At 43.5% G+C, this 13,820-nt stretch overlaps 1 protein-coding gene across 17 annotated transcripts in view; it reads left to right on the top strand.

Annotated features, from left to right (window-relative positions):
* The window catches only part of LRP6 (LDL receptor related protein 6), a 179,443-nt gene that overhangs the window by 86,371 nt on the left and 79,252 nt on the right, over positions 1 to 13,820 (top strand). For all 17 annotated transcript variants that reach the window (XM_084811356.1, XM_084811353.1, XM_084811354.1 and 14 more), the window contains one exon: positions 351 to 522. In XM_084811356.1, coding sequence (XP_084667482.1) covers positions 351 to 522 — 172 coding nt within the window. The remainder of the gene's footprint in view (positions 1 to 350; positions 523 to 13,820) is intronic.

The following is a 13,820-nucleotide window of genomic DNA, read 5'->3' as shown; positions in this document are numbered from 1 at the left end:
ATTTAACAACTGAACAACAACAAATTTTCTGATCTCTTTTGTCTGTTTATAAAATGGAAAGAGGAAACTGCGTATAGATCTTGATTAATCTCTTCCAGCATATATAACCTATTGGTGTCCACTGTCAATGTCATGTGGTATACATTTATGGGAATTCCATAGCACTTTGCTGAGGATTTCAGTTGAACAATATTGCACATACATTTCAGTGCAAGTCACTTCTGCAACTCAAATCTATAAGAAGTTGGCCTTTATGAACGCACGCGCGCGCGCGCACGCACTACAACCCACGAATGGTGTATTCTTTATGATGATAGCATTTTACTGCACCTTATCTGTTTATCTTTCAGCTACATGTATTGGACTGATTGGGGAGAGGTTCCGAAGATTGAGAGGGCTGCATTAGATGGATCAGACAGAGTTGTACTGGTGAACACGTCACTTGGTTGGCCAAACGGATTGGCACTGGATTATAATGAAAACAAGATATACTGGGGAGATGCCAAAACGGACAAAATTGAGGTCTGTTATGTTCATTTCACCTATCTAAAATCCAAGATACTTCTCTGAGGCAGGCTATTTGTGTTGATTGCTCAGTAAGCACCAGCAACTACAAATAGCATTTAGGATCAGAATTTGCTACTGGTGAGTTCTGGTGTTGGTATGCTCTGCTGACTTTCTCTGAGCCTTTTAACGAGTATCTAAAATTCAAAATTATTTTTCATGATCCATTAAATAAAAGGTGCCATCAGTTATAGAAACACAGCTTTTCCATACAGTGCCTGTTTTGCCTTTCTTCATCAGCTTGGATTTCCAGTTCTGAACATTGCAGTTTCACAGTCCAGAGTCTTTCTGTTCGCAGCTCTAGAGACTGAAATGACTATAAATCCCACACGGACTTGTAGTTCTAGAAGTACCTTTTTAGTAGAGATGGGTGAGCTTCCCTGGGATAAACTCAGAAATTTCCTGAATACTTCCAAATGCTCAGAAAAATTACCCTGATCTCAGGAAAATTCTTCCTGCTACCATAGGAGTGAATGGTCCTATCAGTTCTTCTGGGGATGGAAAAAGAATTTGGCAGCCTTAAAATCTTACCTCTCCGGTGATGCCAGCTTTTATGAGCCCCTGAAGTTCTTTTCCAAACCTAGCTCAGGAGAACTTTACCAGCATCCCTATTTTTTAGGAATTTGTGTAGTTGCTTCCTACAAATGCTGCTCTTACATATAAAACAGTCAGCTTGCTCTTGCTGCATTCCTGGCTTAATTTTAGACCCCATTTTCTCATTTACCTATTGTCGTGGCTGCTGCTGTATCCACAGTTGCTTGCATGGCAATGAGGAAGCATGTAAGGTATTCTGTCACTATGGTTAGCTCTGACATTGTGCTTGGCAACTAGTGGCCCAGCTCCTTGGAAGATGTGATGGCCTTTTTACGTGGGTAAGTGTGGGTAAGTGTGGGTGCAGCAGCCCCCTGCTAAGTAGACATGTAAAAGGGTCTTAGAATACAGTTTTTTGTCGGTTAAGCCAAAGCATTATTGTGTTGGAAGCTTTTGAGGAGCAAGTTTAGACAATGAAGGAGATATACTTTAAATCAACATTTAAATTAGAATTTCATTTACCAAGATCTCTGGGCTAATAACACAGCAGTATTAGTATAGTTCACACAATTTCAAGTTCAGTTTTTTGTCTGTATTGTGACAGTCACTAGCAGCATGGGAATAATGCACATCTATCACTACCTCAATTCTGATGTTCTCACTGTCTTTGGCTGTAAACCATAGAATAAAAACTAGATGCAGTGCAGAATTACTGGGAAACAGAACACAACTATTATATTGCAAAAGAAATACATTTTACCACAGGCAGTCTTGATACCTTTTAGAACAGAGGTGGGCAGAAGGTAGTTCTCCAGATGTTTTGGACTTCAACTTCCAGAAGCCTCTGCCAGGATGACCGGTGGTCAGGAATTCTGGGAGTTGAAGTCCAAAACTTCTGGAGATCTGTTTTCAGCCCACCCTTGTTTTACAACATTAAGAATGCATATGTCTCTTAGGTTCTGTGGATTTAAAGGGTCCTGATATCACAACCGCATTTAAGGGAATGAACAGAAACTCTGTCCCCATTGCTTTCTTTATGTGTATAGAACTGTCCTAGGATTAGCAGAGAATGAAAATGTCTGTTTTTTTTCTCATTCAGTATACAGTGCCCATTCTACATTTAAAAAACCCTGCTTTCTTTGGCTGAGGTATATGTTATTGAGCAGGGGGTTGGACTCGATGGTCTTGTAGGCCCCTTCCAACCCTACTATTCTGTGATTCATAATGATGTCATACATGAGATGTCTTCGAACAGTGGTAGTGGAATTGGTAGTTGCTACCCATGAATACTTAAGACATTTTGCATTGTTGTGTCCCCTAGGAAAGATTTTAAAATTAGTAATATCTATTAATTCTCAGCATGTATATTTAAATTTGTGCCTGGTGACAATAATGTTTTATGTGATTGTGTTTATAATATCTGAAATACATTTTGGAGCATTGTGACTTATATAGAATGATATGAAATCCTCGAGGCTTCCAAAGCTGCATAATAAAAAGTCCCCTTTTTGCTTCTTAGCTTGCAGTATTACTCAGATAATAAGCTTGCTGCATCACCAGAAAAAGGGAGATGCTTCTTTCAAAGCCAGATTTTGTGTCTTGATTTTTTTTCCTGCTGCATATGTGTATTTCCCCCCTTCCCCCCTTTTCTTTAAGCTTACTGATTCATGCTGCATGGTTGAGTAGCCCCCAGATAATAAAGCATCAGCAGGGGCTAATGGAGACTGGTGGGGGGTTCAGCGGGGAGCTTTTGTTCCCATTTTATCTGGCAGCCTGCAGCAGGCAGAGGAAGGCTGTGGCTCAACAGCTTCCTCATTTATCTCGATCAGGTTTCACTGCTGATAAACGTCTGTTGAATTGGATGGCTGCTATTGTGCTTACCAGTGGGGAAGATTTGCGTTTTTTTCTCCTGCCATGCCATGAGGTTAAAAATGTATGATCTGCTTTGTTAAATTGGCTTTATATATTTATTTATTCCCTGCTTTAAGGTGATATGGGGTAGTGGGGGGTTTTCCCCTTTGGATGAGCTGGTCATATATGCTACCTATCTTAAGACATGGGCCAGATTCAAAATGCCCAGCACTGGTGTACCAATTTTATGTATGTTGTACATCTTTGCATATTCAAAGCAAGCTTCCTTACTTCTTTCAAGTGGCTTCCTTGTTTTTAGCATATGCTTTTGCTTTAGTTTTTCCTTTTATCTTTCCATTTTCCTGCTCTTTATTCTTCCTTTGTCCAATGAAGACAAAAAACGCACTAACACCTACTAGTGGTGAATTTTGGAAAAGCTTAATTGCTTCCCAAAATAGCATTACCCATCGTCTACTAATTTTCAGTACAATTTGTAGTTTTACCACGTGATTTGTCACTGAAATATCTGAATCTTGCACTTCCATTATTCTCCGCAGTCTGATGCTAAAACACAAAATGCGTGTGCCTCCTAAGCATTTGTATTCATTTCTTCAGGAGTCTACCTTACTATAAAGCTCCTAACAGATAACCGTATCACACATGGACAGGAAAATTGTGTTTGTCACAGAAGCTAAGCTCAACAGGGGTTGCAGCCAGTCTGGTCCCTCTATGATACATCTGTATGCAAACCTTTTTTATTCTTCTTTTTTTTACATTCAAAATTCAGATGTTTAGATATTCTCTTAAAATATCTTAATCCCTGTTCAGACATTCCTTTTAGGGTACAACTCTATGTGTGGATGAGGAATCAGGATTGCATTACTGCACTGTGAACCTGTAAAGATCAAGGGCAGAACAGGAAGGCACAGCTCCAATCTGCTCTTTTTGCCTCCTCTCATGAATTTATTTGTACCTAGTCATGAACATGTAATGTATGAAGTGGCCTGGTTGTGGATAATGATGAAAAATGATCAAGAAAAAAAAACTGGAGGAGGCGATATTGTTATCATGAGAGTGCTCCATTTAATATTTTCATGCTGAATTAGAAGCCAGCAACTTTGTTTCCTAATTTAAAATTCTCTCCGACACAAGGTAGATTGTTCTTTCCCTAGCACAATAAATCCCAAACTGTGTGATCAGGTACAGTATTGTGCCATGAGAGGAATGAAGCGTGTCTTGAAAAATGAAGCTGTCGTCTTGATGCTTCCACCAGTCTGTGTTCCTGTGCAGCACTGGTCACCACGCTCTCTGCCAATACGTGGACGCTGATATCACCCCAAGGGAGAGAACTAAGGATACACCAACGTTGCCAATGCAGCCTGTACCACAGTCGACTTCTGTGGGGGAATCTCAAGAAAAAAAGCATCACCCAAAAAGGACAGTGCTATGACTGAACCCCAACTAACCATGCAAAAAAGGAGGGTGAGAGGCATGATTAACTAGGCTGCCCTGTAGCTGCAAGGAGAAGGCCTGCATGTTGTTCTATGAACAGATTAGGAAAACAAAGATAAATCTCTTGGAAGCGAGAGTGAAGCATGCCTCCTAGTCAGTTGCGGTGCCACTCAATAGGCAGGTGGGGCAACGACTCCCTTGTGAAAACACTCCCATTCTCCCCCCCCCCCCCATTATGATATTGATTGTCTCCTTCTTGCTCTGCCATTGTGCCAGCCGCTGCCGCTGTGCTGCATGGACTACTTGGAAGGGACTCTGGTACTGCAGCATCATTTGGTAACTTGCACGTGCACATACACAGTACCAATACACAAAAAGAAAGTGGCTTCCTTCCTGGAGGCCTTGCTCTTCCGAAACTGGCCATGGTTGTGTTTTGTTTTGTTTTGTTTTAAAGCAAAGGCACAGCTTTTGTGGGCCAAGCAGCCCTCTGATCCTCAGAGGACAGCCTCTCTATTTAACCCTATTCTCTATTTTATTTTATTTGCAACATCTCTATTTTATTTCAGAACAGTTTGCTTAGAGTTTTTCTTTTTGAAGAGTAGGGTGAGTGTGTGAGCCTTAAATCTCCTTTCTAGGTTCGTTTTTGTTGTTGTTTCTAGCTATTTTTAAAAATCTTTTGGCTTGTGATTACTTGATCAGTTCCCCCACCCCTCTTTTTAAACCTGCTTGGTTTGGCAATGGTGGTATTTCTTTCCCTTTTAAAAAAAATCTGCTTGTAGTTGCATGTGGGGTGGGTGGTTTTTTGATAAAGTCAGAACTTGCTAGCCATACTTACTCCTGAGTAATTCAGTCCTTCTGGCTTCGGAGTAGGCATTTATAAAATGGAGTAATCTTTTTATTCTGCATGCGCTGCTTCTTGCTGTTGCCTCTGAGGAGGGTTGGAGAGGGGATGGCTGTGGTGATGCTCGTGTAAAGAGGAGTATTTTTGGATGCTCAGAACTTGCTGGCCATGCTTACCAGCATTTTGGATGTTTTTGTGTGTGGCTTTGGAGATGTGTTGTTGTTGTTGTTTTGTTGTTGTTATCTCAGTGTCCCCTTTTGTAGTGGATTGCTCCTGGGTTCCAGAGACTGTTTTTCTGTTTGGCTCGGAGGATATCATCATCATCATCATCTTGTGTGGCTTTGTTGATTCTCCTCCACTGTTTGCACTAATGATCTTAAAGGCACTTAATGCAATGGAAGTTGTTGCTGGAACAGAAGAATGTAGGTCCAAATAAGTGCTTTTATGTGGCTTTGTAAATCCTCCCTCCCATTTTGCACTCATGCTCTTAAAGTGGTGGGGATGCTCATGTAAAGCTTACTGCTGCTGGAGCAGGATACTGTGGACTCAAAGGAATGTTTTCTGGTGGAGTTTGATGGGTCAGAGACACCACCTGGCCCTTTGCCTGTCATGGGCCCTTGCCCCGCCTCTGGCGGCCCTTTGTCTTCCCCACCAGTCACCACTGCTCATACTTTAATTTTTAAAACACCCTGTTCCCTTGGTATCAAGACTTTGGGAAACACTGCCCTTGCCTTTAGATTTTTCCCCCTGTCTCAGAGACATATGTTGGGAATTGTGAAATTCTGAAGCACGCACAAGGCTTGATCACACTTTGCATCTACTGCTCTCTGTTCTTCTCCTTTCCATATAACTCTTTCCAAAAGAGAGATGAAAATTGATAGGCCAGAGCAGTTGACTCTTTGCCAAACTGAGAACAGATCATTGTATAGTTTGATTTAGAAGGGGCCAGGGCTTGTGCAAGTATTAAGGGAAAAATGCAGACGAAACAGATATTCCAAACCTGCTGTATTGTAATTCTAGAGCTGGTCAGACTATTTTGAAATGTGAAAATGAGTTGTACATAGTGCATGTATTTGGGATCCTGAGTTGGCAGGCATTTCTCCAAATGCTTTAAAGTCTGTTTTCCTAGAGTGTTTTCCTATATAACACACTCCCAAGTCCATTTCCTCTAGAATTTTAGGATTCACTGAAATCAGTGGTGCATGTGACTTATCAATAAGCAAATTCCTGGCTGGGTCAATGGGATTTGAAGTTTTGTTAAATACTAACTTTTATATGATCTTAACTATGTTGGGTGGGGAAAATAATCCAAGAATAATATTTTCTATAATTTTACAAGGGCAAATTCAAGCATCATAATTCCTAATACTTGGGCTTAATTTAGGCATTCAGTATGTACTTCCACCCTCTGTCCTCCCACACAGCTTCTCTCTCTGTTTCCTGCTTAGCACTAGCTGTGATTTGTTGAGATGTCTGAATTGGCAAACCATGGTTCACACTTGCTTTCCAAGCTAGAATTCAAAACCATGGTTTGAAGTCAGTTTAATTATCCTGATTTCGAGGGCAGGAACTAACCATACTTTGCCAATTCAAGTATCACAGCAATCTGTGGTTAGTGCTAAACAGGAAACAGATAGAAGCAGAGGGGGAGGAGGAAGAAATGAGCCTGAAGCTCATTCACAATCTTCTAAATGCTGGTCTGAATTGAACCATTTATTTTGTTGAAAATGCAGCTAAAAAAAATTTATACAGAAACTCCACAAAGGCTGCAATCCTGTATCAACGTACCTGGGAATAAGCCCCACTGAACTCAAGTGGACCTACTTCTGAGTATAAGAAGTGTATAAGATTGCTGTAAAAAAAAATTTTTAACAAAATATCTGGCCAACCCTCTTTGTGGTGCATATAGTAGGCAGCCTTTTAAAGCATGCTTTTAAAGCATCATATCGTCAGATTACATCCCTCTAAAGTAAAAGATTCTTCCTTTAGTGTGAATCAACAATGCATTATTGGATGACACATGTACCACAAGGCTTCATAGAGTGCTAGGCATTGCATGTACATTCCTCCAAACAAGCTACACATATTACTTTCCCATTTTAATGGACATCGTACTTCACAGAGTAACATAGGAAAAAGATAGGATTTCGCCCCCCCCTCCGGAATTTACTCTCTAAAATTTGAGAATAAAAGAGACAACAGGTGGAAAGAAGGGAGAAAGAAAAGAGACTTTTTATGGAGATATCCACCACAGCTTCAAGATCCTTTCCCTGCTCAGTTGCTGCCAGCTCAGACGCAATCAATGAATACGTCAAGTTAGGATGTTTTGCCACAGTATGCATCATTTTACACTTCTTTACATTGGTTCACATTTGTCATTTGAATGCCTAATCATCCAGTTTGAGGAGATCTTTTTGGTACTCTTCAGTATCCCTTTAAGTCTTAACTGCTCTAAATAAGTTGGTGCTGCAAGAAACTGGCCACCTCACTGCTCACCCCTAACTTCAGATCATTTATGAACAAATTAAAAATCACTGGTCCCAATAGAAATCCTTGGGGTATTCCACTGTTTACATCCATTCATTATGAGAACTGTTCATTTATTCCTACTCTCTGCTGCCTGTTCTTTAACCAGTTACTGATCCAAAAGAGGACCTGTCCTCTTATCCTATGACTGCTAAGCCTGCTCAGGAGTCTTTGGTAGGGGATTTCATCAAAAGCTTTTTGAAAGTTCAAGTACACAGTGACATGGTTCAGACAGCGCAACAATCCACAGTTTAAATGGCCTGTGAATTTTTGTGAATGAGCAAGAGCAAACAAGACTGCTGGCTCCCTCCCACTCCCACATGGGTTCCAGCTCTGGGTTGTTCCTCCACCAACACTCCACAATTCCAGGTTTGTACATCGCACTAAACAACCCAGAGGCAGATCATTCCTGGGTTGCTTGGTGCAGCAGGAGAAAGCAGGCAGGAGTTGGCACACTTTCTCCCTTGCATCATCTTCAGTCTTGCTTTCAAACCAACCACCGGCCATTGCAGTTCAGCCTAGCCCCAACACTTCGATACTGACAGTTGAGAAGGAGAAGATCAAACCTACCAAGTCTTGAAACAAATGCCGTACTAACTCCCAGGCACCAGGACCAAAGAACAGCAAGAAGACCACATACAGAATTATATCCGATGATGAACCTATGGTTACACTGACACTGAAGCAGCCTCTTATGGCTAACTTCTTCCAAGATGTGATTCTCCCCCAAATTCTGGAGGTTGCTGCGGAAGTTCAGGCACTGATACCAACATCCAGTAATGGTTGCCCCACTGGTTACCCAAACGTCACCTGTGGCCAACTTAGAGCCACCAACTAAGCCACGCTCCAACAATCGCCCCTCGGGACAGGACAATTCCTGGTCCATTTCATCCATGCCCTCTTCTGCAGTGGCCTCCATTTCTTCCTGAGATGCTGCCGTGGGGGATCAGAACCCACGTTCTTCATCGGATGATGTGAGGCCCTACAAAGAGCAGATACTGTGAATAGTGAAATCTTTGGGACTAGAGATCTAGGCCCCTGTGGTTCCTGTCACAGACCCAGTATTCAAGAGGGTGCCACTGGACCTAGCTCCCCCTGTCACTATTCCCATGCTCACTGCTTTTGCATAACATTAAACAATAATTAATGAAATCTTCCACCATACTTCCAATATCCAGAAGGATGGAGAATTTACACCAAGTCCAGGAAGAAGACTGCTCCTTCCTCTTTAAACACCCCACACCTATCTCTGTAATTGTGGAAGTGTCCCAGTCCAAGATTAAACAAAAGATCCCATTCTGCTCCTGTTAACTCGGAAGCAAGAAAGTTGGACTTGGTAGGACATAGAATCTACTCCACCATGGCCGCAGTGCTACGTGTGGCAAATTTTGAGGCTTGCATGGCAGCCTGTCAGCAATTTCTATGGGAAAAAGCAGCGACCTTCTTTGCTGCCTCCCAGAAGATGTAAAGAAACTCAAAGTCTGGTGGGCCAACAAATCAATATGGCCTAGTATATAGCCAGCTGTGGCACCAAGGGTATGGCAGCCACTATATCACTACAGCATCATGCCTGGCGTAGAATGGCAGGGCTTAAACAAGAAGCTAGATCCAGGGTAGAAGACCTCTCTTTTGACAGAGAAGGAGTCTTCAGTGCATCCATAGATGAGAATCTGGACCACATCCATAAGATGAAAACATCTCCTGCAAGATGAGAATAGGATCCCAGTCCTCCTCTGCCTCCACTGATCAGCCTTACTCATATTGGCAATGCAAGGGTCAGCGAGGCGCTAGCAGATCTCAGCCTCGACTAGGCCAGTCTCACACATCCCCTTTCAACCAAGATAAATACCACCAACCCACACAGGGCAAATATCACAACCACTTCAAATGTCATTTTTTACTTGTGCAGAGGGGCCCACCCAACAGCCCCACTCTTTGACGGACTCATGCCCTTCCTTCCTGTGTGGGAATCCATCACGATCGCATATTCACTCAGCAGGCCTGGGACAACCCCTCACAAATGGGAGCTCTCTCCAACCATCATATCAAACCTGTTCAAGGTGTGGGGTACCTCTGCGGTAGACCATTTTGCTACAAGCCTAAACTCAAAGTATAGTACCTTATGCAGCAGGGCAGGCCATGTTCTAGACTCCCTGAGCGGTGCTTTTCTCCTCAGTGAGAGGGGCACCCTAAACTATGCCTTTTCCCCCTTTCTTATCATAAGCGTTGTGAACAAGGTAGAGGAGGAGAACTCCCCCTGTATCCTGATGACCCCATGGTGGTCATGGCAGCAGTGGTTCATGACATTGCTTCTTCTGTCCAACAGCATCTTTTTCCATTCTCCTCAAAGGCCAGATCTTCTTACCACAAACAGGTCAGACACCCTGATCCTGAAACCCTTAGCCTCACAGCCTGGAGGATAGTCAACCTTCCCAGTTGTCTAAGGAGTTATTGGAGGTAGATTGCCTTCTGCAAACCCTCCACTCAGGCTTTGTGTACCACTAAGTGGAAGATATTTTTGGCTTTTCTCACACCAACAGGAGAGAGTCCAGAGTATTGTGACCTTTCTCAAGTACTTGATTCCTTCCTTCCCTCCCTCCCTCCCTCTCTCTCTCTCTCTCTCTCTCTCTCTCTCTCTCAAAACTAAGAGTCTAGCACTCTCATCACTCAGAGCATATTTGGCAGCAATCTTGGCTAATCATGACAAGGTTGAGGACTTCTCCCTTTACTTGCACCCAGGTGTGAAGCGTTTCCTCAAAGGACTTTCTAATCTCCATCTGCCAGTCACCCCACCTGTTTCAGCATGGTGTTGTTGTTCAGTCGTGTCCGACTCTTTGTGACCCCATGGGCCATAGCACGCCAGGCCTTCCTGTCCTCCGCTCTCTCCCGGAGTGTGCTCAAGTCCATATTCATTGCATCAGTGATGCTATCTAGCCATCTCATCCTCTGCCATCCCCTTCTCCTTTTGCCTTCATCAGCATGGTGATTCTAGTGTAATTAACAGCGAAACCCTTCGAACCGATTCCTGTTGACAACCTACAACTCCTTACTGTTAAGGAAGCCTTCCTCACCACAGTTACTTCGGCACACAGAGCAGGTGTGCTCTGCACTCTTTGCCACGATCAGCCTTATTTAACGTTCCACAGAAGTAAGGAAGTATTGTGACCAGACTGTTCCTTTCTCCTTAAGGTGGTGTCACGGTTTCATTTGGTTCAGGATATTGTGTTATATCCTGTTTCTTCTACAACCTACCAATCTTCAAGTCAAGCTTCACCCATTAGACATCTGAGGGCTCTTGCTTTCTATTTATGGCACACTGCCTCATTTCGAACTTGGTCTGTTTGTGTGTCACTCAGGCCTGAGGAAAGGACACCTAGTATCCCACAGCACGTCTGTCTTTCCTTCTAAAGTAGAGACAAGCTGCAAGACCATTAAGTTCAGACTCTAAAATTATCTAACTACACTACTGGCATAGCAAAAAATAGACCAGCTAAGTCTGGTTAGGATTGCAGCCTTTCTGTGATTTAAGCACCTTGAAAGAAGGGAGAGGGATATAATTTTACAGTTCATTCTTTTTCTTCTTGATTATTATCATGCAGAAGGTAGGCGTGTGGGTGGGGCAAATGAAAACCACATTTTGACATTTGAAAAGAGGTACGCCTTGCAAAAGTTTGCTGGTGGCATTCTTCAGGATTTATAGCACAATCTTATGCATGTTTACCTGGAACTAAGTCCCACTATGTTCAGTGGCTTCTTCCCAAGTGAGTGTGCATAGAATTGCAGCCTTGGCTGCAATTCCCTAGGGTTTTTGTAAGTTTAATCTCCATATGGGGTAGTGGATGCACGTTATACCTAGGGAATGTGTATGTAATGTATGCACATAGGATGGGACCAGGCAATGCACAGTAGGCCTTTTTCTGTACTAGGGAGACTCGTTTTGAACTGTTTCTAACATTGTAAGACAGTGTTGTCACCCCCCCCCCGCCCCATGTCTTATTTGTTTCTTTTATTACATTAAAATTCCACTTTTCCACTGGGAGTTAAATGTGGGGTATATGATCCCCCAAATTTTTATCTTCGTCACAGCCCTGTGAGGTATGTTGGGCCAGTCACCACCTGTAAGCCTAAGGTCATCTAGTGAGCTTCATAGGTGAGTGGGGATTTTCTCTCCTGTCCTAGTCTGACGCTGCTTACACGGCAACAACAGTTCAAACACCTTCTTAAAGTTTAAATCAACATGGGTAAAAAAAGTATAATAATGTGCACATGGGGGTGGGGATAGGAACCCAGGCAGTGATCATCGGTATTGAAATTGGAGTGTTACAAGCATGCAACTACCTTTGTCTGAGAGATGTTGAAGGTTGTAGTTTAACGATCCAGACAAATGCAGGAGCAATCACTGACATTGCTACCTTTGAACCTTGCATCCAAGAGCTTTGGAGCAGTGTAATTACCTTCAACACCATTAGTTTTTGGGTGAGAAATGATCTGTTCTAGAGTGCACTGTGTGGGGTGGGACATCATTTGCTAGTCTGCCTCAGGCAGAAAAAATGCCTTGGGCTGGACCTGCTGAAAACTAACAGGGACACACTATCCCATGCAGTTCCTGGCATCGATAATCCACCAAGGCAAACGAAGCAGTCCCTGTTCCATAATCAGGCCTGAAGTCAGATTATGCCTGCTGTGTCCGTGTTCTCAGAACCAAGCTGTCCCATTTCCTCCCTCTTGGCTCAAAGGCTTCTAGCATTAGCATAGGAAAAAAACCCACCTTGTAACCTGGTGTACTTCCTCAGTTGTCTCTGGTGTGTGCATTTTCCCCTATGGCCCTTTGATCTCTTTGACTAGCTATCATGTTCTACTGCAGGGGTTGGGGAACTTTTTTCAGCTTGAGGGTGGGTGTGGCCACCCCATTCACCCCCCCCCCATCCATACGGTTCTTACACGCATGCATCACTCTCTCTCTCACTTGCATATGCACATGCGCACACACCATTTTCTCCCCTTCACACTATTCACACATGCGCGCGCACGTGCACACCCTTCCTAAACAGCCCCCCCACCTCAGCTGATTCATGCAGATCAGCTGAGGTGCGAGACATTTTCATCCCTGACATGACGTGCTGGGCAGGGAGGCTTAAACCTCCCACCCAATATGCCACAATGGGGATGAAAGTTCAGTGGGGGAAAGTTCTTATCTCCGGTCAGCTGCTAATGGGAGATGAGTGCTTTTCCCTGCTGTGTTGTGAGAAAGGCTTATGACCTATGTATTTCTACCCCATCCTTATTTGGGCAATCAAAAATATTTTTACCCAAATCCCATAGGAATGATTCAGCCTAACCCAGACGGAGCCCAGGTCCTATTGACCTTCTCCCAGGGGTCAATTTAAAAGCTGTTCTGCCATCTTATTGATGTTAAGCACCAGCAGTCAGTTCCATTCTGGTTCTTGTGGACCTCATCCCTTTTGTACAGGCCCAGCTTATCCCAAAATATTCCCCAGTGACTAATACATCTAAACCCCTCATCCCTATATCACTATCCCATCCATACATCCAGACCCTTCAGCTTTGCCTGACTGGGTGGATCTGCACATGGAATGGATAGAGAGCTATTCACAGAGCTATGTTGGAGGGCCTGGCTTTCATCCCCCCATCTAGCAACCTAAATTTGGCTTTTAGGACCGCATGACTAAACTACCCCACATCACTGGTGCCAACATGCATCACAACCATGGAGTCCTTCCCAGCACCATCTACCAGGCCATCTAGAAGAGCATAACATCCTCAGCCTTTGCACCAGGCAGGCAAGTCACCATGCTGTCTCTACGACTCTCACAACCTCAGCTGTCTTTGTCTGTGTTGACCCTTCCATGACTAATACCCCCCTGCCCAAGAATGGGTCCCTTCCAAGGAAACTTTTTCCTCTTCCTCAGAGTAATGGACTCCTTCCTCAAGACCATCATTCTCCTTAACCCTGGGAGTGGGACTTCACTATGACATCCTCAGAGGCCTCATCCACCAACATTTCTGTCAGCTTCTCCTAGTCAACTGCTCTGGC

Source organism: Heloderma suspectum, chromosome 7 (genome assembly GCF_057233095.1).
Source record: "Heloderma suspectum isolate Gila_16-S chromosome 7, 16-S_ref, whole genome shotgun sequence".
In the NCBI taxonomy this organism is placed as follows: Eukaryota; Metazoa; Chordata; class Lepidosauria; order Squamata; family Helodermatidae; genus Heloderma; species Heloderma suspectum.
This window is presented reverse-complemented; position numbering and strand designations above follow the sequence as displayed.